The sequence below is a fragment of the Anguilla rostrata genome, chromosome 1 (assembly GCF_018555375.3).
Source record: "Anguilla rostrata isolate EN2019 chromosome 1, ASM1855537v3, whole genome shotgun sequence".
Taxonomy (NCBI): domain Eukaryota; kingdom Metazoa; phylum Chordata; class Actinopteri; order Anguilliformes; family Anguillidae; genus Anguilla; species Anguilla rostrata.
This window is the reverse complement of record NC_057933.1, coordinates 45682973-45707509: the sequence shown is the minus strand read 5'-3', so window position 1 is coordinate 45707509 and position 24537 is coordinate 45682973. Positions and strand designations below refer to the sequence as shown.

The window sequence follows — 24537 nt, the reverse complement described above, 5'->3', positions numbered from 1 at the left end:
AATAACAACAGACATTTATTTAAAATAATTGAAGAACCTTCTTGGTCTAATTAAATGCCTTCACTCTAATTTCCCAACCCTACGTTAAAGTGTTTCTTCTTTTCTTAGATAAGTTTGACTGAAGATGAGAGGAATCCGCCTCTCCACTCACCACTGTGTGTGGTTAAGTGCATTTCCAGTGCCCGGGCCCCCGCAAAGCTCTTGTTGCATTGTGGGAAGGGGCAGATATTGGGGGTCTGGTGAGGGTTGGCCTCGTTCTCCTCCACCAGCGTCTCCGGCTCCCTCTGCCGCCCGCTGCAGTAGTACATCAGGTGGGCCTGCAGGTTCCTCTCGCTCCGGTACCAGATCCCACACGCCTTGCAGGGGAAGATGTCCTCTGCATGGTCACAAATTGTGTGAGAGAGACAGGGGGAGAGAGATTATTCATTATTATTCATATAATAACTATTAGTTTATGCATTTACACGTATTTAGGTGTTTACTTGTTTACATTTCATGTTGAATTGTAGTTTATATATATATATATATATATATATATATATATATATATGTGTGTGTTTTTTTGCAAAGCTTTGAAATATGACATGGCACTAAAGTATTTTGGATTGAGAGAGAGAGAGAGAGTGTGAGTGTGATAGTGAGCGCGAGTGCGCAGGAGAAAGATTTCTTGCCTAATTCTTTTACACTTGTCTGAGAAGCAACAAACTAACTAATCTGCCTTCTGCAGGTTCTCTGTTGATCAGAACCAGCAAAGACCCTGTACAATACACTCTTTGAGTGGCACTGGTTGTTGGGGCGAGTGATTCAAGGTCCAGAATTGAATCCTGACTGTGCGGACTGGCTGGGAGTCCTGCTGGCTTTATGAATTATTGGTAGTATTGGCGGTCGCCTGGGAGATATTTCCTGCTTCAATACGCAATAGCGACTCCTGGCAGATCAGGCCCCATCAATCCTGTCTGCACTCTCCTGAATTGATGGATGTTGCATGATGAGATGGGTTTATGATTGCAACTGGCCATTCCGGATTGGGGAATGCTAGAAAAATAACAGGCTTAGTGGCTAAGAAATCCTGATAACCATATTCATCAAACAAATTCCCAACACAGTTCCTCCTCCCTTTGGCGTTACAGGAGGATAAGGACGCAGCCAATAAAACCCTGTTGCATATCTTTTAATATATGAAATTTAAAAATACTCACAGCTACACACACAAAAATTTACAGACTGTTTGCCTCATACAATCCAGGGATATTCAAAGATAATTAAAACTGTAATTCAAGTTTAGATCAAGCCTTCCATTGTACACTCATATGCTAAAACAACTGTTCTGAGCGGTTAAAGATGTTCGAGATGTCGCTAATGCACTTTTAATGGCAAACTGAAGGTTCAACAGCAAGTCCTCGGGATGCTGTGTGGAGACCTGAGAGAGCTTGACTTCAGGACTGAGGGCTTCTGGGAGCTCAGGGGTTATGTAACAAAGTGGGATTAAAGCTTTGCCCAGATAACTTAAAACAATACGTTGATGACAGTTTCGTAATCGGGCTGGTTCCTTAATCTGTCTGGGTGAAGTATCCCCCCAGTCCCACAGGAGGGCGTGAAGGCGGTACTCACTGTTGACGATGGCGGTGGGCAGTATGGACGCCATGGCGGCCTGCTGTGGGAGGAGCTGTATGGAGTCCAGGAGCCGTGCTGGGTACATGCCCTCGGTCAGGGACATGTGGCTGACTGCCTGGAGCCGAGAGTCGAAGTCCACCGCAAACGCCACCAGCTCCTCGCCTTCCACCATGTTCTTTGTTGTGGTGCACCAAAGCTGTCCGCCTGAGGGGAAAACATGAGAAATGGTAAGTGTGAGGGGATGGTTCCAAAACATTCAGACTTATAAACAGTACATAGTACTGTATTGTGATTTCACCTATGCACACTGTAATTAGTGCACTATACGTCATATTAGACTTTATATATATATATATATAATCATGATGTTGATACATTCAATTTGTTTTTGTTTTTAATATTCATGCGCTGCATAATTGTGCTATTTCCAGTGTTTACTTCAAAGTAGGACAAATTTGTATGAGTGATGTCACTAAACCTCTGCCTGGTCCATCTGCTGTAAGAAACCAAAACAAAAATTACTATTTGGGCTAGCGACATTTAATTACACATTAAGTCATTTTCAGTATTTATTTAACAGGATTCTGCCTTGCCCAAAGCACTGAACTGCACAGTTCAGCCTTGTGAATTTCTGCAGTTCGTTTGCAGAATAATTGTGAAGTAACAACTTCTTTAATGCTCATTCAAGTCTTTCACTGAACCACACTGGTTTGGTCTGGTTACAGATTTCAGAGCACAAATGCGTTTATTTGTCTTCTTTGCGCACGCGGTTCCAAAATGACTGGAAAAATAGCAAGTAATCTCAAGGTTTATGTTCTTTAACACAGATGCTATCTTGGATAGTGTATTGAATGCGAGACAGAGAGATGTTCTGAAACCTGAAGGTCAGATTTCAGCCATCCTTTTCCTTGGAAGGAACAGCCGTATCCACGGCACAATGAAATGAGGCTCGTTTTTTCTCCCTCTAACGTAGGAGCTGATCATTGTCAGGATCTTGTTCTCTGTTCAAAGTAATTCTATTATGAAATAACACAGTGTCGCGTACGGGCGGAAGAAAAATGCAATGCTGTGCAAAACTGAAAATAGGACCTTGTGTGCACGTAACCTTTTTAAGCACCACAAGGAGCTACATGCTACGACTAACTTAAGTATGACAGGGATAAGGGGGAAAAGTAGTGTTATTTCTCATATCAGATATGCTACTAGTATTACTGTTTTAGTTATTTATATTATTTCTTTATTTAGCAGAGGCGCTCTTATCCTAAGTGACTTACAGGGCCATCAAGGAATGGTGTGTGCACGCACATCACCTGAGCAGAGACCAATGAGGTTTATTTACAGAACAGGAAGTAGCACAGTAAGTCATAATAATGCTTATGGAACGAAGTCTCAATAGGTACCCTGTCACATGAGCATAAAGATATTCCTGGAACCTCTAATTTTGCCTAATTTAACAGCCATGTTAAACATTGTCAAAAATGATCAAAAAGGCCGGGTGCATTTTGGTAATATATGTACTGTGTTGCGTTTTGATTGTGTTCACAGAATAAGTGTTGCAGCGTGTCTAATTAGACAACGAAGAGATAATTCGATTTTGGGACACCTATGTGTCTTTTGATAAATGATTGAGGTATGCATTCTTATAGAGATACGCATTTTTTTTAGCTGCCCAACGCAGGACTGCAATTAACAATCTTGCACCCACCCCAATCGGGAACCTCCAATCATCTGCAACCACGGCCGCATTCATGGATGAACCCCACAGCCAACTGTGGAGGATACAGAGGGTACAGCGGTTCTTCTCCAAAACATGGAGTATCACTACTGCTTCTTTTTGCACCGCAGACTACAGCTAAGGTTGCCTGGAGTCAGTGTAAGACCTGTCATGTGGAGCTTTGATATGTGGTCTACTGGGGCCCAGAACCCTCCCATTCCTAGGGCGTCACAATCGTCGTTTGTGTGTCAACCTATGGAGCTACCGGCCACAGTCGGGTCTGGCACAGTCCAGATTCTATCCGAGGCCGTGAGACCCATCCATGCACCACAGCATTATACCTGAACTGACTGAGCCTTCCAGCAACTCTGCTGTGGTATGCATTCTCAGGAAAGCACCTCGGATACATACAGGCATCTGAATTCAAATAGTATAGACATTTGTGAACATATAACCATAAGTGGAATTATATAATTTTAAACAAAGCACAGCAACCACAATATTTATGATTAACATCATAGCCAGCCAGTTCCGAAGGTTTTGAACTCAAGCAACTGGCACTTGAAATTGAAAACTTCTAAACCGAAACTGCTAAAAACTACAAGAATCTGACTGTTTAGAGTAAATATGTCATATTTGGATACACCTGGGACTGGTTTTAGAGTGTTTAATTGCGGTGCTTTGGATTAAACATTCTGCTGGAGTCATTGAAATGTATTCATTAAGAAGGCGAACGAGAGAGAGAGAGAGAGGGAGTAAAAGAGAGAGAGAAGGTTTTAGCTTAGATAATATTTATCTCAGAACATGACAGGCTTTTCAACTGCACTTCATTTCCCATTGACGAGATTAAAGTTTTTAATATGACTATTTACAAAAATCTGGCTGGCGAGATAACAACAAACCATGATATGCTCACGCTAAATGGCAGAATTAGGACATTGTTTTAGAGGAAAAGCTGGACAATTAATTAAACTGCACTGTTAGCTTTCAAAGATGTGCAAACACTCTGCCGGGGCGACAGAATGGAAGATCTGCGTGTTCAGTCACACTGTTTTCAAATTTAGAGACTGGTTTGTTTGAGGTAATAAGGCTGTCGCAAAAAAAAAAAAAAAAAAATGAATGGTATCATCAAAAAAACATTCAGATGTCAAAGAACCGATTAAAGATGTCTAACACAAACTAAATTGCTCCTTTAAAAATTAGGTGGAGGGGGAGGTGGAGGTGGAGGATACCTTCTTAAATATACATTTTTAGGTTGTGTATCCCGAATAGGTTGAGCACTGTAAGCCATTATGAAGGGGCACTTTCTGAGAAACATCTTGTTTTAATTTACAAGAAGCCTTCAGCAAGTGTGATATTTTAAAGACCCTGTGCAAATCAAATGTTTAATATTTATATTATACACAAACAACCAAAGAAAATTACTTCCATGAGATGAATCACTTGTTATTCTGTTGCGATTTTAAATGAGTTTTGTTCTTCTGAAAGTAAAAGATGTTCTTGTTCTGTCCATTACTGGAGAATTTTGCATTGGTGGTTGAGAACCTTGTTTCTTGCATCAGAAGTAAAGCTGTTTACGTACAATGTTTTTTGTCACCAATCAGCAGTGATGATAAATTGGCTCCTTGCCTGTTTGTTTGTTGCTTTACTGTTAAAGACTATACCATAGGGCCTGTTCAGGTATCATGGCAGGCATAAGCAGTTGCAGAGGTGAAATGTGAGAGAAATATACAATATCTGAGCAGGGAGGAACACATAATTGCTCAGATTAATGAATTAGTTGACGAATGCTATGCCATGTCAGTACAGGCCAGCGTGAGTAGCAAAATGTTGTCACAAAGGTTCAAAATAATGATACAGGATGACATGGTTATCAGACTGAAACTATATTAGCTAGCTGGAAACTGGACACTGGTAAACTGACACAGGAAATTTGGTATGTCCTGAGACAAAATTAATACGTTTCCAGATAAGCTTGCTATCCAGGAAGCCAATCAATCACCATCCTGATTTGCCTAACACACAGCCTGATATCCCATTCCGGAAGTATCGTCAGCTACGCTCGCATCACTGGAGTGAACTAGCTTTGGCGTGTACAGCTGAATCCCTGATCCTAACACTGATTTGTTTGGTTTTGGTAACACTGATGTTATAGATATCCATGCTCTTGCTGCTAGCTGACTCAAGATTATAGCGTGAGTCCATTTTGTGAATATTCATTATAGAAGGAACATGCCCTCTCAGTCCGCCAGCTCTCCTCAGAAATATTTTACTTTACTTTCAAAAGCAACGGGTCTGTTTTTTCTTTCATACATTTTGAGAATGCATATTTGTCTTATAGCTTAGTGAACACTTCAAAAGTAACAAAAAGTTACTGCACACGGTCTTTATTTATTACAATACCCTAATGAAAACCCTAAAATAAACTGAAACTCTCCAATTTTATTTATTTACTCCTCTGGAGTCATCTTTTTTGTTTCATTGTTTTCTACATATTATCACACTTTTTAAGGCAATCCCATTACTCCCAGTCACATCTCATGGTAACATTCAAAGTTAAGCCAGAGCTGCTGACGCATGGCTTGAAATTAGAGACTATATCTTTTTTATAATGTGCATGAAAAAAGTACAGCAGTATTAAAATATGCCATCTTTAAAGTCACTTTTATTTTATTTTATTTTTTTGCCGGGAAGCTAAGGAGCGAACTGAATTAAAACGCAGGAGCTATCTGCCAGGTGAATCTTCTTAGACTAGCAACACACTTCAGGCCTGTTCACTTTGGGTTTTGATTGTGTCACACCACACACTGCCTGGAGAGGGTCTTTGAATTTTTATCTTCTAATTAAAATAACAAAACTCTTCTGCTGTCGGCCAAAGTTAGCATCAAGGTAGATAGTAACTGCCATTGACAATGGGGGAGGGGGGGGGGGGGGGATCACTCCAACTCACTGACTAAATTATAAGGCTTTTCTTAGTATGCAAAAATTCAGAATTAAATTCACAACCAGTACATTAATATGGCCTGCAATATGTGGGGAAACCCTGTGCATTTCTAATGCCAATATAACACCTTGATATACTGTAGCCTTTAACAGCTCACCGAATTCATTGATATTCTATAGGTTAATGTTATGCATGGTCATAAGTGTTCCTATATGTTACGTCATGCCATTGCCAAGTCATAATGCATCTTAGTCATATGACAGCTCATATTTTCATTGAGGAAGGTTTGCGTTTGACCAGGCTACGACCATCACTGGTAATCACTGGGCTTTTTAAGACCCCTTTGGCTTGCAGCGTTCTGCCATAAGCCACAAGACGCAGAGGAATCAATTGTTTCTTTACCTTACTCCGAGCCCAGCTGTTTTAGCGCGTCCTCCATCTTTAAGGCACATTCCACAACATTAATGTTTATAGTGTTGTCCTGAACCATCTTAAGTATGCGGGTAGATTTAGCAAATCTGTTCTCAGCTTTACTAAATAACTGTGACTGGACCCTCATAATATGAGATTTAGTTCTGCAAATTGCATTCAGCAGTGAAGCTGAATTTTTATATTCGGTGACAAAATGCCTTGGGAGAGCCCCATGCATGTGCATGTAGGTGAAATACATATTTAATAGGCATGCGGGCACATTCTTTTACAGGTATGCGTAAGTTAAAGAAGAGATGCCATATAGGGCTCAGACTGAGCATGCCCGAAAAGTACGGCTTGTGATTTGCACCGTTCGCCTGCTCCTTGTCTGCAGTGAGCTCCCTTTGTGCAGCGGCCAATGCAGTTGGAATGCGAGCTATTGTCTAAATCCTCCTGCAGAACACCTGATAAAAGAATAAAGAACTATGACATATTCTAAAAACAATGGAGGAATTAAGGAGAGACAATAGGCCAGCTGCTTCATTAAAACAATCAAAACAGCATCCTGTACATAGTCCAGATAATTAAACACCACTGCTTTCCCCATTTTTTCCCTCAATACAATATTCGCCACCTCTCACTAGCCCTTGTACCACGGCTACTCTGGCTAAATGCCCTTTCTCTTTGATTAATGATTTTTTTTTTTTGAACGCACAGTTTAAGATGTGCACATAAAGGAATTTTAAAAAGCAACATTATGCAAGCTGCCATAAATATTTTCTCCAATCAAACGTCAGGGGGATGAATCGTATGCAAAAAAAAAAAAAAAAAAACATGCAAATATCCCTCCCCTTCTAAAACCCAGAAATTTCAAAGCCAGGCATCACAGACATTTATTTTTGCATTTGAAGACAAAATATGAACATGCACACACACACACACTCACATACACACACACACACACACAAATAGATGTGCACGCACTGACGCATACACAAACATGCAAAAACACATATGCTATGGAAGGAAAAGTAGAATGTGTTTTTTGCTTCCTCAATATTGCCGTATCTTAATGAAAACACAAATCCCTTTCGCCTCATGCAAAGCTGGGAGACAACAAAGCAATACAAATAACAGAAGGGTTTGGATAATTAAACTGGCCTGAAGACAGGTATTCAAATGTTTGTGTGTAAACAGCAGAACTCTTTAATAGTTTGCTGTAAAACGCATAGTTAAGCACATCAGCACTCACGTCTCCCATCTGTCCGGACAAATTACAACTACAGAGGCCATTATGATAGCAAAGGGGTACAGTTGTTCTTTATTAGAATGGCATTCCAAAATAGCTGTGAAACTTTTGTTTTGGGGATGTCCACTGTAGTTTCCCCATAACAGTATTTTTAAAATATTTATGCCAATTCAAAGAATTGCCTAGCTAAACAAAGAGCCTGTAAAATGCTTTAACATGTATTTTTAACTAGCCTTTTTATTCGCATAATTTCACAGACAAACTAACAAACGGCAAGATGATTGTACTTCAGGAGTGAAGTGCGAACTAAGTTGGGATGCTTAAATGTGAAAAGATCATTAGTGTTCTAGGAGTCCAGCTTTTCATTTTAGGTTTGAATACAGTTGTCACAACAAAAATCACAGGCCAAAACCAACACCAGAACTAATTCTTAATGAATTCACAGCATTCTTGTTTTGTTCCTTGGTTTCCTTGGGATGGACTAATCAGGCTATATTCACACTTACTTTATAATTTATGTCATATTCCAATTCTCACACATGTTACTAATACCGTTTCATGCATTAATTACTGCATCGTGTCCAGCTCAGTCTACTCCTGTTCTGACCAAACAGTGAACATTACTGTTAATGTAGCCTCATTTATATACCATGTTAAATGTGTACGTTTAAAACATTGAAGCTGTCCTGGATACAGCAGGCCATGCAAAGGTCAGAACTACATGATTGAATGAGTAGGTACCTGACCAGTAAATACAAAGCCTTAGACAGGTGACTTCATTTATAGACCAAAATGATTCCAAAATACAAATGGCTACACCTTGAGTTCGATCCTCATTTTACATAAGGACCGCCCTTGCTTATATCTATCATCGGTGTGGCTACATTTTCTGTTAGAAAGGACAGTAGAAGCCCTTTGCAGTTGCCTGAATTTCTCTCCTCTATGTTTTTTTTTTTTTTGTCAAACTGCAGACAATATGATGTCTGTCTTAGAAATGTTATTTTTTTCATTGAAATGTTTGGTTTAGATTTAATTTAAAAATGTAGTTGAATTTTGTTTGTTTTTCACAATCCTGACAAATATATTGGCCTGAATTCAATCCAAGTCTTTAAGTTTAATTTATAAACATGCTTTTAATCAACAGGCAATTTCGGCAATCACCAAACCTAAATCGGCATACTGTTTTTGTGAATAAATATAGTAGAACTGGTATTTACTGGTAAGACAAACATTGATTGAATCCAGACGATTTTCTTACTAGTTTTCTATACCTATGACATGCCCATCATGAGCAATTTCAGTGCAATTGCCCCACTAATGTGACTTTAACAAACAATACTCAACAATATATAAAAAAGTAACTTGGCAATTTAAGTGTGTGACTTTTTGTTTTGGTTTCTGGTCAACAGTGCTCTGTTAGCAAATACATTTTAATCAAGTGAATTAAGATAATTTGGAATCCAGTTGGAATGGTTTTTCCAGTTGGTTGCAGTGTTTTTACGATACAATAAATATTATTGCAGTATATGCAATTATATATATATATATATATATATATATATATATATATATATATATATAAACAACACAATGTTGTAGATATTGTCAAAAAGTCACACTAAATATCAATGCCCACAACCTATTTTTAAATACAAAAGGGCATTTCAGGGAACATTCAACCTTTAACTTATTGCCAGAGAGTTAACCATGCTCTTTGCATCTGGGATCACAAGAAGCAAGCAGCTGCAAGCCCACAAGCCATTATCCTTTCAGCAAAGTTTACCATTAAGAAGGCAAAAAAAATGAACAAATAACATTTCTCGCTCTTTCTCTTCTTTCCCCACCCTCCCTGGAAATCACGGCAAATATTTGGATAATTTCTGACTCATCAGCGTCGAAAATAAAAAATAACACCTCAGACATCACAAAAAAGAGATAAAAGAAAAATGGAAATAGTTTACACTTTCTAATGATTTCAGATCAATGTTTGAGAGTCATGACTGGGGCAAATAGCCTATTGGATGCAGTGTTAGCTGATGGCATCAAAGTGGTGGTGCGGCAACAGAAGCAACCCGTTGAGGAATTGTGCATAAGCCTCCAGCTCGCCACAGCTCTAGGCGGGCCTGGTTTCGGCGTCACCATTTGAGCAGTTCTGCGACGGCCACTAGGTGGCACTCTTCTCATGTTTAAATGGCACGATGGCTCCACAGAAGTTAAATGGAGGGATGGACCCACAGAAGTTCTGAGCGACGTCTGCAGCTGTCCGCGAGCCACTGGCAAGCGGCAGACCTCACCGCAACCAGGAAAGCAAGACGTGAACCTTAGCAACTGCCTTCCAGAACGCATCGGTCGCAATGAAGACTCCCATTGTTCATTCTGACCGACTGAAATCGATGCAAATTTCCTCTTCAGAGAATTTACTATTTAAAAAGCATACCCTTCTGCACCAGTTATACTGTATGAATCCAGATAACTGTGTGTTCCCTGCATAGACTCCTCAATTTTTAACTCAATACAAATGCACTGGCATATATGCTTACAGCAACACAGAGGTGTCTAGTAATGACAGGTCTGTTAAAAATCGAAGGGTCTTAAATAAACGTTTGTTTACAGCTCCCTGGCACCACTAATCGACTGGCTGGGACTACGATGTTAACTAATTTTAGTAGCAAGTATGTCTCAGATGATATCCAATGTTGAACGCCCATGGATGGCCTTGAGGAAGTAGCACGCAGGTCAGAATCCGCAAATTAAAAAGGGTTCCCAGGAGAACCTCTCGTAGACTTCCCTTGCTATGAATTCTTAGGCAACAAAATCACAGAATCATAAACATAGCTTTTAACAGTTACATAGTACATTTATTTTTGTTCTGATATCAGAGAAAATCGCCACTTAAAAATCATATTAGATATTGGAAGAGATGTATTATTATTAAAAATGTTTTTTTAAATTAATTAAATGCTGCTTCAAATCTCAAAAGATGTATGCTACTTTTCTTACCATATTCCTGTAATACACTGCATTTCAATACAGTAAAATAATAACAAAAATGCTTTTTAATTCATAACATATAATAAAACATATTTATACAATTTAAAGATAAATTATACTAATCAATAGGTCAGTTCTATGTCATGAAAATATTCATATAAACCCTCCAGGTTTAGGCAATAAAAATAAAGTACAAATTTTCATGTTTGCCATCTAGGTCTACTTCTGGTAGGGTAGAATAAGTCTAACGTAATCAATACTTTTGTGCCTATGTAAAAATACAACCAGCAACTCAGTATAATATATGTAACATAACAGTCAAAAATATTCTGACTGTTAAATAACTACAGATTTTATCCGTGGAACAAACTCAACAAGCTACATGTATGTTACAAAAGGAAATCAGAAGAAATTTAACAAAACACTGAAAATGCTATTTAACCCTCACCTATGGAAAACCCATTCGTTCCATAAACACAAGTTTGGGGGGAAAAAAAAAAAGAAGTGAAAGGATTTAAAGATCCTCTGAGACAGGCTGTCTGAGATTTTTTTCCCCCCACCAAATGTTGGTTGCGGATAGTCGAGGTGTGTTTAACCGAGGCCCCTGCTGGGGACCGTGCGAGCCCGGGTGCGGGGGCCAGCCGTTTTCTTGACGGGGGGACGTTAATGGAACGAGGGCAGTCCGGTGGCGCGCTGTGGTGTTGAACGCTGCCCCGGACCCCCAGCTGCTGTCCGATGGCCCGCATCCCCCCCCTCCCCCCCACCCCACCCCCGTGCCTCTGCGAGCAGGTGATCGCCAGCGGGCCGTGTCCATGGCGATGCTTTGCGGGGAGGGAGCCGGGCCTGCGTACGTGCTGTTGTCCTCTGCCACGTGGCTGTGGTGTTAGGCCCTACGTGAGTTATTGTCCATTAAAATGTCCCGCCCTTTTTTTTGTGTGTGTTTCCCCCACCCCCGTCCCGTCCATCTGCTATTATGCTTTTTTTTCAAGGGGACAGTGATCTCAAAAGACACACCTGTCATCTGACAGTCAGTTCTGAAAGATGCAGATCGCTGTATACAATGACCCAGGCCACTGTACGTACCTGGGGGCAGCACATTCACAGGCGCCTATAATGTAGATTACCTGCCATCCATGTTATAAAAGTAGTGACATATAATTCTAATATTACCAACACTATGCAATCATTTTCACTTTTACCACCAATAAGAAGTGATACCTCAGTAGCCCTCACGTGTTAACAGTGCTGTACGCAGCCCAGACGACAAACAACAAAACAACGCAGAACCTCTCGTTCTGCGGCCCCTGGTCCCAAATCCCAGCATGCCCCGTGCCTCTGCACTCCTGTAATGCTGCATATTGCTTAAAGTAAGCGCTAATTAAATTTTCTGTCGGTTTGTGGGAGAAATAAATAATCTGCGGCTGAAAGGCCTAATTGCGTTTGTCACATTGTGTCTCGGTGGCTGGCGGAGAGGGAGAGCAGCCGCTGCCCTTGCTCATTGCCATTCTGTCGTCCTGGCAAGCCCTCGCGCTGCCCCAGGTATCACCACCCGGCCATCTGGACCCGACATCTGTCCTTCTATTGATCACAAGGGTTTAGCACTTGATCAAACAGACTGCGACAGGAAATTGCTCTTTTCCCCACAGAAAAGGCCAATTGCTTGCGCGAGGGTAATAGAGTGGAACCGCGATGCGGCACCGGCGGGGCGGGCGAGCAAGGCGGCGGCGGCAGCCGCGAGCAGCGGGGATCCGACCGCGGCGCTGCCCGGACCGCCAAAACCCGCTCGCTGCCTCGGATGCTGCTCGGAAAAGAGCTTCGGCGTTTCCCTGTAGAAACGCATCCAGTTCAGTCCCACGGTGGTTTCACATTTACACGCCAGTGGAAGCTTGAAATCACTCGAAACCGAACTTCCCTTTAATAATTTTAGTAGATATTAGGAAACGAAACACTGGGAACACATTCGCTGGGATGTGCCAAGCATACTCAGAGTAGATGGGGTCGTTATATTGTTATAGCTACTTATGTCCAACAAATCCGTTACTCTGTGTTCATTAATTTTCAGATAGGCATGCTTAGTGCCATTTAAGAACATATTTCTTTATTATTAAGAGGCAGGAGTCCAATCTGTAACATGTCCTAAAACAAAAGTCAGACGTCAAAGATGGATTTATTTATTATTATGTCTTTTTCAGAGAAATCATACTATTTTCAGAGCCAGCTGTTCCAGCTCTACCTTTAGCCTCATGTTGCCGGGGCTGTTAGCACTGTTCCTGTAAGCTTAGTTTCCTTTATCCACGCTGGAATCTATCGCTGTTTTATTCTGATTTCAAAAGGCAACACTTGATAAAAAAATATTAAAGGAGCTGAAATTTTGTCATCAGTAAATCCGCAAACTAATAAATGAACCAGATGGCTAATGTTTACCTCATTCCTGAATGGAAAATAAATATTTTGGTGAAGAAAAACAGATTTTAAAGTAAATACTGATGGCAAAGAGCACTGAAAGAAATCAGAATATACGTTTGCAACATTACCGACAGTATTACTCCGTGGGACTGTATAAGTAACCATTTGTCATTCTTAAAATAGTGCATAATAGAGTAAACATACACAGTATAGCGTTCTTGCAACCCATGTGTTATAACTAAAGAGCTGTTTAGTCTATATACAATTTTAGTGGACCCAACATGGTGCAGTACATCAAATCTAGAAAAAAAAATCATCATCGTTCTGCTCCTCTAAGCCTTAGTTCTTTCATAACCAGCTTGTATTGCTATATCCCTGTCCATGTAACGTGGGCACAATATCTGAACTGCGAGCTATCTCTTTTCTTTGGACTAGATCAGATTCATGGCACGAGGATCACACAAACTTTGTAAATAAGCCATATGCCTCGCACCGCAGATGAATCGATGTTCTGGGTACAGTATGCAAAAGCATCCGTCTGGGGAGAACGCAGCTTCCCCGAGCCCCCGATCAGAGCCGATCGCGTTCGCAGTGATCGCGCGCGCGTTTAGGGGTACGCAGCGTTCAGTCACTGCGTTCAGTCACCGCGTGCCCGTTTAACAGCCAACGACAATTTAAAATTCGCAAAGTATTTCATATTGTTCTTGCTGAAGGTGATACATTTTTTTCTCCCCAGCCTACAGGGGGAATTGTCCTGTGGAGAACCCTGTGAATTTGGGATGCGGCATCTCGCTTTAATTCCTTCCCTTCACCCCGGTCTCCCCCCCTCCCTGACACACGGATTCTGATTAATCGTGTGGCCGCCTCGCGTTTTTGCATTTTACACAATCTCGCGGCGGCACGCCAAGATGTGTGAGGTGTTTCGCCACTTTTGGCACGCTGAAAAGCCGTAGCCCAAGGAAGAACAAGTCGAAAGTATGAGGGGGAAAAATATGACCAGGGGATGTGATAAAAAATTATCAGCGAGTGTGTTTTCCTGTTTGGTTTTAATCTACATTTAATTAAATTCTTATCTGCTGTGTGCTTATGGCTGCATTTGAATGGCGAGACTGCATTCATTATGAATGGTAAAATTGAACTCAGTACATTGTGTGTGGCCCAATAGAGAAACAAGACTCTTATTTCGGTGCATGCACAACCTCCGAAAGGCATGCAGGAAAAATAAGTCAATTAAGATGGGTCTTTAAATGACTTCTGTATCAAAACAAGGGGAGGGCGCACACTCCATAATAGAATTCTGACTGGGAGAGTGCACCGAGTCAACTGTTTAATACACATCAAAACTGATACAGTCAATTGTGTTGAACTGTAAATGGAATACATGGTTAAAGAACTTCCATGCATTGATTTCAATGTTTTAGATGAGGATGGAGTGATCAAGCAAGATAAGTCACTTGGGGATGAAAAGGATAAGTTGAGTTTTATAAGTGCAATATACATCCTTGCTTGCTTACAGCAAAGTCTGGACTGTTTGTCTAACAGGACGTACCCTACTATGTCCAGGGTAACATATGCACAGCATAGAGGACACCCGGAAACACTTGCTCACAAGTTTCTAACTGCTGCTACTTCTGCAACGTGCAAAATGTGCATGCTGTATGTAACATTTGAGTCCGGCATCTATTAGCATTCTATATTGAAAACAGCTGACGATAAAAGCAGGCATAACAGTAGCTTTTCGTAAAGTCCTGGTCCTTAAGAGAGTGAAACACGAGAGGGCAATGAACTAGGAACAATACGACTCATAACTGCCGAAAGACTGCTAGCTGACACAACAAAGTGCTGTCCGCGGAAAATCCCTAAATCTCGCCCGTTCGCTCATTCCAGGCGGGAGCGGCGAGACCGAAGCCCCCCCGCCGCCAGCCGCTGTTTGCAGAGCTGGCCTTGGATGCGGGCTTCACTCGTCCACGTTACTGACGCGCATCGGCTGCGTGATTAGGGCCTGCCTTTGCGTAGGGAGGGGGATCTGCAGATGAATGACTCCGGCGCGTCGGAAGGGATCACGGCAGATAATCGCTCCGACTGTTGCGCACCCGAGCTCTCAGATCCGCTCTTTAAAATAATGTTCGGAGTCGAGCCTCTCCAAAGCCCGCGCAGGTTATCTCCTGTATTTTATGTTTGCTGTTTAAATCTTAACGGGACACAACAGCGAGGGAGAGTAAATATGTCGGTGTCGGGGAAACCGAGCTGGAAGCGCTATTGTGAGGGTAAAGATTAGCTGCGGTAAGGCTAAAGGGGCGAAACTTATTTTGCACCGGCACTTCACTAACTCTCAGAGCCTACGTTTGAGATGCATTTAACCTCCTTGGTGCCATATTAAAACAAAGATTAAATCAAAATGGTATAATTCAAAGTGCGAAAGTAGAACCCAGGCACAGCACAGGAGGAACTGGCCCGCATTCAGTCAACATTTGTCCTTCTCTTAAACTTACAAATAAATTGAAGTGTTACTTTCTCAATACAAGCATTGTTTTTTTCATTCATTTCTGTGATTGCCAAACTGGAGTCAACGTTAAGGACACATCTTGACTGAATCCAGGCCAATGTCCTGTAGTCTGACACTTGGTTCCACTTTCACACTTATCATTTACAGAATTTAACGGCATTAATGCAGGCAGACACTTCAGTGAAATCATTTAGACCAATACACTGTTGTATACTGATGTTTACTTCTGGTTAATGTCCATGCGTCTCTATTTTACTGCCGCTAAATTAGCCCTTGTTTATCATTTAAAATAACTACATTTTATTATTACCCTGCCTAAAAAAACAAGTTTTCTGAGGCTTTAATGTTTGACATGGTGTCTGGATGATTCATTTCAGGCTCTATTTCAATTGTCTTTGTAATTTCCATCCCCATAGGTATCGGCTGAATCACCTGTTCGCTATCGTTTGCTGTCCTGTTAGACGCTTGAAATGATGCCACGGCATTGACTCCCATTTAACTGTGGGTCTCTGAACTTCTCATGGTTGATGGTGGAGGCTGGAAATTACGCTAGCAACTAATTAACATCATAAAGACCATTTCAATGGAGGGACGACACTCACAACCTTAATTTGCACATGCTAAAATAAAATTACCTGTGTTTTTATTTTGCGGATAATGTATGCAATTCTCATACTTTCATAAATGGCCATGTTATGTGTCAGCCCTCCAGTTTTGCAACTGCATTTCTGCCATTTATAGGAAATGCAGTTTAACTGATGATTTTAAAAAAGGGTTTCACTACAAAAATAAGACCACTGTGTGCGAGATCGCAGAACTTATTCTTAAAAACAAAGAAAATCAAGTGGCTTACCATATCTTTCTAAAAAAAATAAAAATAATGGACTCTGTTTTTTTTTAATAATTTCAATTTAAATATCAAATATTTCCAGACAGCTACTGGTCCGAGTAACCAGCTTCTGTCACTCTCCGATACTTGCTGGCTGGCTGAACTAAGCTGGTTTAGACTGACATTCTTCAATGAGGAAGCCCAGACTCGGTCCCCGGTGCCTGGTGTGCCCTGGCTAATACCCTCCGCTCACTTCTGAGGACCCGCCCTTTGTTTTAGGCCTCACCCAACACGCTTCCCGAGGAGAACGAACAGCCGACCGACGCCGACGGGACCGTCGAAAATGACACTCGCGCGCAAGCGGGACCGCACTCGAATGGTGGCGTCGATGGACGTGCCAACGGCCCGCACCTCATTAAAACCCTATCGACAGCCGAGAGGCGCTAATACGGGTTTAATCTCCTCTAAATCGTCATAAATGTCAGGGTTTGGGCCAGGGACTTACAGTTCAGTGCACCAATGGCTTAGCTGACCAGGCAATCCCCCCACCCACTGGCTTCCTTCTACCGAAACCGCAGTCACTTCCAGAGCAGCTAAAAGTTTGAACTCTTTGTTCTGATGTTCAGTGCACCATTAACACACTTTGAAATTGGCGGGGAAAAAAAAGCCCCAAACAGCTAAATATGAGAAGATTTGATACTCCCCAACCCTATTCAGCCCCCCCCCCCTCCCTTGCTTCACCAACCCCCCTCAGCCTTTCTTAATGAGTAGCAACATCCCTCACTCCACTGAAGGATCCAGACTTTCGTTATGATAGAGAGACTGGGGCTGTTTATTAATAATGAATTTGGATGTTCGCGTGTGGAATGTTATCAGCTCGCACACAATCCAACCAATAGTTTGCCCTGATGGGGTAGCCGGGTTCCTCATTAGCAGAACATATTTAATCCAGAAGTTTCTTATCAAATGTCACACCTGCATCTCTAAATGGCATTTTCACATTCATTCGCATGTATTTGGGAGATGAGGCTCCAAGGTGCTTTGCGGAGATTAAGGAGGGAGAGAGAGTGCAAGCTTATTTTATCATTTAGCGAGTCTGGACTGAATCCAAGGAGTTTTTGTCTTGTTGTTGTAATTAGAAAGCCTTTTAAGTGATAAGGCCTGCATAGGAATATGAATATGTAGCGATCAGGCTGGTTCCTTTCTCTGTTTTTTTTCCTTTTTTTCAAATTGTTGAATGCTGTTTTTTGTTGCATGTGTAGCAGGATTAACTCCTGCTTCTGAAGTTTTATGAAAGACTTGAAAGTGGCAAACATTCAATTTGAGAACTCAAACACTTTTTTGTTTTTCTCTGCTGCTTCTCCACGGTATTTCCTCCGCAAATCGAAAGGATACCATGACACCAGTATCACCTTGTCTGTGTCCCAAGTGAGCCACTGCTGCCCTTGATAACATGGCAACAGCCTAATTTCCTTCAACATCCAACTTAAAATGTTGATTTCCCCATCTTTCTGTGTGCCATTGTGTGAATAAAAAAGTATAGAACTGAAATATGGTTTAGACTGGTGAAGAAGATAGAGACTAAGAGGCAAAATATCCCAGTTTATTTTCTGTCTGTTCCAACATATGTCCGTTCCAACTCTGGAAGCCAATATGTTAATGTGGCATTCAGTCTAGGCACGCCTACCGGTGAACAGAACACACACCTGGGTTATGTTAACTAATCAGCCCAGGTGATTAAAGGTGAGTTCCTCTCCACAGTATGGGGCTGAGACTGGGAAAAAAATGTCACTGTGTTTTGCTTTTGTTTGTCTTTGTTGTTTTATTTTGTTGTTGTACTTCATTGTTTTTGCTGGGAACCCATGAGGGGGAGGAGAGAAGGCTGTTTGTTTATTTGTTTTCGTGTTGGTGTGGGTGCACGCTCTCTCTCCATGGTGCAAACTAGGGTGCAACCCCGGATCTGCCGCAAATCCATTCCAGGGGTGTCACACGGCCTGTGACAGTTGACTTTCCAGGGAGAATACAAACATTACAACCATAAGGGTCCATAAAATGAGGACAAAGAATTTCAACTGATTCAAATGTTAATCATGACAAATGAACTTATAAGCAAGATATGGGATCTTGTCTTTTTAGCAAGCTGCTTTGCCTGAATAGTCTCCATTAAAAAAAAAGAAGATCCAATCTATATAAATCACATATGGGAATCTGTTAACTAAATACGTAATGCAAGCAAGATTCAGCTACCTGTGATGCTGCTGGAAAACTGTAGCACCTACACACTAGCTAGTCCACTGGCTGCATCATTTGGATGGCAAATCATATGGTAGCAAACCCCTCTTAAGCATACAGCCTCCACCCCATTCACCCAAAGCCCAGGCTATGTAGTGCTTTTACTCCCTGAAACAAATGAAGGTGCAGGGTAGGCCCCGCTGTAGTGTGTGTATCTAGCAAAAGCTGCTAACCATCAGGCTGGAGATAAGTGCAAAACTGAGAAGTATTGATCCAGTAATAGCGGTTTGCGCTTTGACTCTGACACCTTAACCCTGCAGACATAATGTCATAGCCTCTTATCCCTTCCTCTTAACACTACCTACCTATCTCCTCCGAGCTGTCACCCCCAGTAATACGCTTCTCAAAGCTTCCCTCCTAAATCACTGAAATCACTGCACTTTAAGACATTATTTATTTTACACCTTTTAAAAAGTGAAGCATGATTTACAGTCGAGGAAAAAGGTGCAGCTTTTTTCTTTTTTCACCCTCAAAGACCTGCGACATCCCTCAAGGTAATTCTTTTTTCTCCCTTACTGGGAAGCTCCACGCTGCAATTACCATGTTAAGTTCGGCGCAATTGTGCGCGCCTACGCCGCATGACAAATACAGTTCAACTAGACTCCGCGTCGTTCCCCAATGCGCAGTGGCTTAAACGCTTCTCATTAATTGAAAGCGTCACTGTGTAACGACGCACTATAACAGTCTAGCAGGTGAGAATAATGCCTAATACCTCATAATTACTCAGCAACTAATATCTTTTGTGCACCGCCACAGGAAGTCCTTAAACTGCGCCCATTATCTCGTGGAAATCAGGAGTTTAAGCCAGTCAGGAGTGAATGTGATAATTAACTGGGAGTCACGCTCCAGAAATAAAATTAGAAAATAAACCAAATATGTTTTTTTTTTCTCGCCCCCTTCATGTCTTGAAATTAGCCAAATTCTCACATCTTTTGACAGACACTTTAAAAAAATGTCAGGGGAAGGCCGGGCCTAGCCCAGAGACGATGCCAAACGCTGACATTATATGCAAATGTTGTTTATTATCTCACGGGCGGCTTAGATGCTTGCCGCAGTTCGACTGTGCAGCCCACGGCATCTTTCAAGCGGGGTTTATGCACAAGGGCTTCTAATTAGCTCTCAGGGGCCACAGTTAGAGCGTTCTCTGTGCAGCAGTCGGGAAGTTGAGCGCTAACTCGGAGGGTTCCATATGCCGCCCAGGAGGCCTCAGACTACTGCCGCGCTTTACAGAGCTCTCCTCCGTTCCCTCCTCGCTCCTTTTCTCTCCTTCTTTAAAAACTTTGGTCGGGAGAAAAAGAGGTAAAGCGCATTGCGAGGGACCGTTCCAGTCGCGCTAGACTTTATTCCCAAATGCCTTTGGGCTACAGTGTTCTGCTCGCCATTTTTTTTTTTTTTGGAGAGGAATTCTAACATCATTTGTCAATGTGGCGGAAACTCGATTCACTCATTAATTCCAACACGCCAGTTGCGCAGGAAAACCAAACCGACCATCCAGGCTGTGAACTAACAGGATGAAATAGTGTAATTTTATTACATCATTGGGCATCCTGGATTTCAAATGATGTCAAATCTTAACTCTTTATTACTGAATGCAGCCTTCCTGTTATTGTCTTAACCCAGGTTTCTTTTCTCCATCGTTCTGTAAACATCGTTATCTGTATGCTAATGATTGATTTTGCAATAAATACCCAACAGCTACTGTGGAAAAGTATGAGATGGCATCAATGTTTTTCCAAACATGTCCATCCTTATTTTCCGGAAGCTCCTCTTTATCGGTGCTAGTTGGTATGAAGAAAACACAGAAAGACTGGGCAGGTAAGTGCCATTGAGTTGGCAGGCTCATGGTACATCTTCTGCAGTAACTACATACACACATACAGTACTAAAAATTGCCAAAACACATCCACAGCAGGTTAGTTAGCTGCCATTGGAATACCTGAATCTCAACCCAGTGCGTTTTCAGTCAGATGAAGCAAGCAACCTTCATTGACAGTAAATGCACCTTATTCTTCCCAGTCAAATGATGCAAATGATCCATCATTTATTGCTAACTTTCACTAAAAATACATACAAGTATTGTAAAGTATAAATTTATTTCCTGATTGCCAAACTTGCCAAACTGTGATTGTCAAGAATGAAACATTTGCATTTGTGAGGAAAAGATAAGGACAATTTATGATTGAAACCAGGCCTTATTTTATTTGGAAGGCTGGCAGACTGACTTTTCCTCTGATGTGATCTTGATGTTTGCTTTCCTTAATCTTCATCAGTGCTGCTTTTGACCTCAAACACTTCAGAATGACGCGTCTCGTTAAACTGAGCATCGCGGCCGCTACTGTTAACTCCCAACTGTTTCCCCTGCCTTATCGGTCCCGTCCATCTTTAAACTTTGAAATGAATTAGAGCGATAACGATCTCGCAGAAGCCATTAGTCACAAATGATGTGGCTAATGCAAAAAAAAGAAGAAGAAGAAGAAAAAAAAGATAACACTTCAATTCGGCACAGATTCATAAAGATATCCGACTCGGCTGTAAAATTGCGAGACGGCTGTGCAAATTAGGCTTAAACGCCGTAAAAAACAGTCTTATTACCAAATTAGCCCCAGGTCCTCCCACCCATGCTGACACAAACACCCGCACGGATCTGAGCGCAAAGACCCGTCGCGTGGCATTCAAAGATATTATTCTTTGAGCAAATATTTCAGAGGGAAAAAGGAACACACCGACGCCGCCCTTACCTCCCAGATGTATTTGCTTTTAATTTATATGTCCGACTGTGACATTTAAACAATTCCGTCAATGTGACTCAAGACATTAGGGGCCAAATGACAATGCAAAGTAAATACAAATGAAATGGATGGGGACTTGATAACAGACATACTATTTGTTCAAGGTGAAGGCTACAGTTGCTCGAGAATGTCTTTCTTAGGGTACTGAATTCATTTGCTTGTGCTGTAGTGGCTTTTGTGTAAGAGTGATGTGGGAGGGTTGAAATGGCCAAACAAACATAAAATCTGTGAATTCATGCGCAGCGATTCACAAGTTGAGTCAGTTTTACATTATGTAGAAAAGAATAATGCCAGCCAAACAGCACTACATATACTTGTGAACACTGAGCTTTTTTGTTTTCTTTGGGGAGTGCAGAGGCCTACTCTAGAATCAACTGTTAACTGTTTTGTTTGGTTCAACGTCTTCAGGTGATACAATAAACTTATGATGTGCTGGGACCAATATGATATAGTGGGATTTCCTTCTATTAACATTAGGGTTGCCATTTGCCAATGGGCACACCTGGAAGCTTACAAACAAAGTGCATGGGAGCTGTCAGAACCGATGGCATACCAGGGGGGTGAGGGGGATGGATCACAGACCGGGGGTGGTTAAGATGCAAATTCCTTACAACCAACGGTTCATTTTTTCCATCAATTTATCAGACTGGACATTCTATTTCTGAAGCTCACTTCCTGGTCTTGTTGAGGTCGAGTAAGGTCTCTCAACAAGGCCAGGAAGTGAGCTTCAAATATTCAGCCCTGTATTGGCTGCTTGGTTTAGCTACAGCTAAGTGTACCATTTCCGTGACATGGGTTGAATGGAATTTAACATGGCTTTATCATTTTGTAAGCTAGCAGTAAGCCGCTACGTACACATGCGCAAAACAATACTCCAAAGTGCACAATCATATGATGCCGTTGATACGTCCAAATGTTAGCTAGCTAGATTTAGATATTTTTGTCAATACTCAACCTTGAGGACAGGGAGTTATGGTGTATTGGGCAGGCCAGGCATATTGTGATGTGGGTAATTCACATTCAAAATAGTTAAATATTCGACATCCCTTGGGTTGTTCAAGATATCAACGGATCTTTTCACTATGCGGGGTGCTACGCATAATTGTCTGCATTATGCATTACTACTAATGACAGAGTCAGATGGTCCGCAAGCATCACTGCTGCAGGTGCATTTTTCCTGTCAGAAAACAGTTTTAATTACTGTAATGTCTGCCATGATAGCTGAACTTCTTACTGCAGATGGCAAAATTGAATCTCTGATGAGATTTGTCAAAAAAGAATACCTTCACAATCAAGATGGCATCATCAAGTCTGCACCATCCAATAAAATCCCTCTTCTATCACTTCCTCTGTCTCTGCCTAGGTAATGCAGCCATTGTAACAAGCCTTAAAAAAGACATCAGAAGATCTCTTATATACACTGTCTTTCATGAATGACGCTATACAAATACGCCTGCACTATTTTTCTTTGATTTATCAATTTTATTTTATCAATTTAATTCTTTACAGTAACAATAACACATTTCCTCTTTCAGAAAATGTGCACCCCAATGTTTCTAATTGGCACAGCAGCCATTCTGGCTACTCTTAAAAGGTTAAGTTTGTGAAGTTAAGAGTACCTTTAAGGCTAAAGAATATTATACATAACACTTAGTTTTAATTTTAAGAGTAGGAGTAAATTTCCATAGTTCTTGGAATTGTTTCCACACTAAAAACTGAATGTTCACTCTGAGAGGCGATGCATATGGCCCCAGATGAGATGGGCTGAACCAATACTGTGATTGCATGAACATGACTGGCAGGCTGAGAGGCGGATAACTCATCCCAAGCAGCCAATCACTGGGATTCTATAGCCAACTTGGACTCTCATGATTTAGAACACGGTGGATGTCCAATATCTGAGTGCTGCAATGAATGCTTTTTCAATATTTGTCAACTATATTCGGCTACTGTCAGAAGCCGTAATCTCGGACGTGAGCCTGCACTGGTGAATCGGTGAACTGACACAGTGCTGGTTTAACATTGTGAACAAACGCCTGCACTGCTTCAGGTTCTATGAGTTCTTTGAGTCACAAGCAGCATCAGCACGCCCAGGGACTCTCTTAAAGCAGCATCGATAGGCTGGGCAGAAGGGAAGAAGTTGGAGGGTGGAGAAGGGGGGGGGGGGGGAATGAACCTGGCAGCCGGGTTGAGGATGTGCCAGCCCTGCCTGTGCCACACAGCGTGGCGGAGGGGCACTTGCCAGGAAACGTGGCAAGAGGAGGAAAGATCAAACAACAAGGGCTGCAGATCTCCACCAATCTGCTCTGTATTAATGTCAGTGCCAAGGAGCAGCTGAACCAGACGTGATTCACAACGTGTGACAGGGACGTGTCCGCGACCACACCGCCGGTGCGCGCTCGCAGCGGCGCCGCACCGGCGGCGTCTCCACAAGACCGCGACTCCGCCGCTCCGAGCTTCCCGCCGCTCCGGATCAGGGGGTGAAACATCGCGACGCGCCGCCCCGAACCAGGCGTTGAAACGCAGGAAACCAAAACCACGGCTATCGCCTGAAACCCCTTCCCGGATAACCCGTTGTCGTCTGTTCCGCGTGGAAAAAAAGAAGAACCACCTTCACCGAGAACAGCCCCGCTCTCCCGCTAGCGACTCTAGCGGCTCTAATGTTTCAGGAACGGCGTTCCGGACTGGACCGGCGTCTTGGCGGCGGCCGGAGCCGTCAGACTGGTATCTGTTAGAACGCGCGTCTGGGCTCCAGTGGGCTGTGCACCGGGCCCGGCGTCCTGGTCCAAAAA

At 42.1% G+C, this 24537-nt stretch overlaps 1 protein-coding gene across 1 annotated transcript in view; it reads right to left on the bottom strand.

The window, feature by feature from the left end:
• Window positions 1–24537, bottom strand: part of zfpm2a (zinc finger protein, FOG family member 2a) — a 150019-nt gene that overhangs the window by 3945 nt on the left and 121537 nt on the right. The window contains exons 6-7 of the mRNA XM_064338055.1: window positions 1612–1818; window positions 152–376 (exon numbers count right to left, since the gene is read on the bottom strand). Of these exons, the coding sequence (XP_064194125.1) occupies window positions 152–376; window positions 1612–1818 (432 nt within the window). The remainder of the gene's footprint in view (window positions 1–151; window positions 377–1611; window positions 1819–24537) is intronic.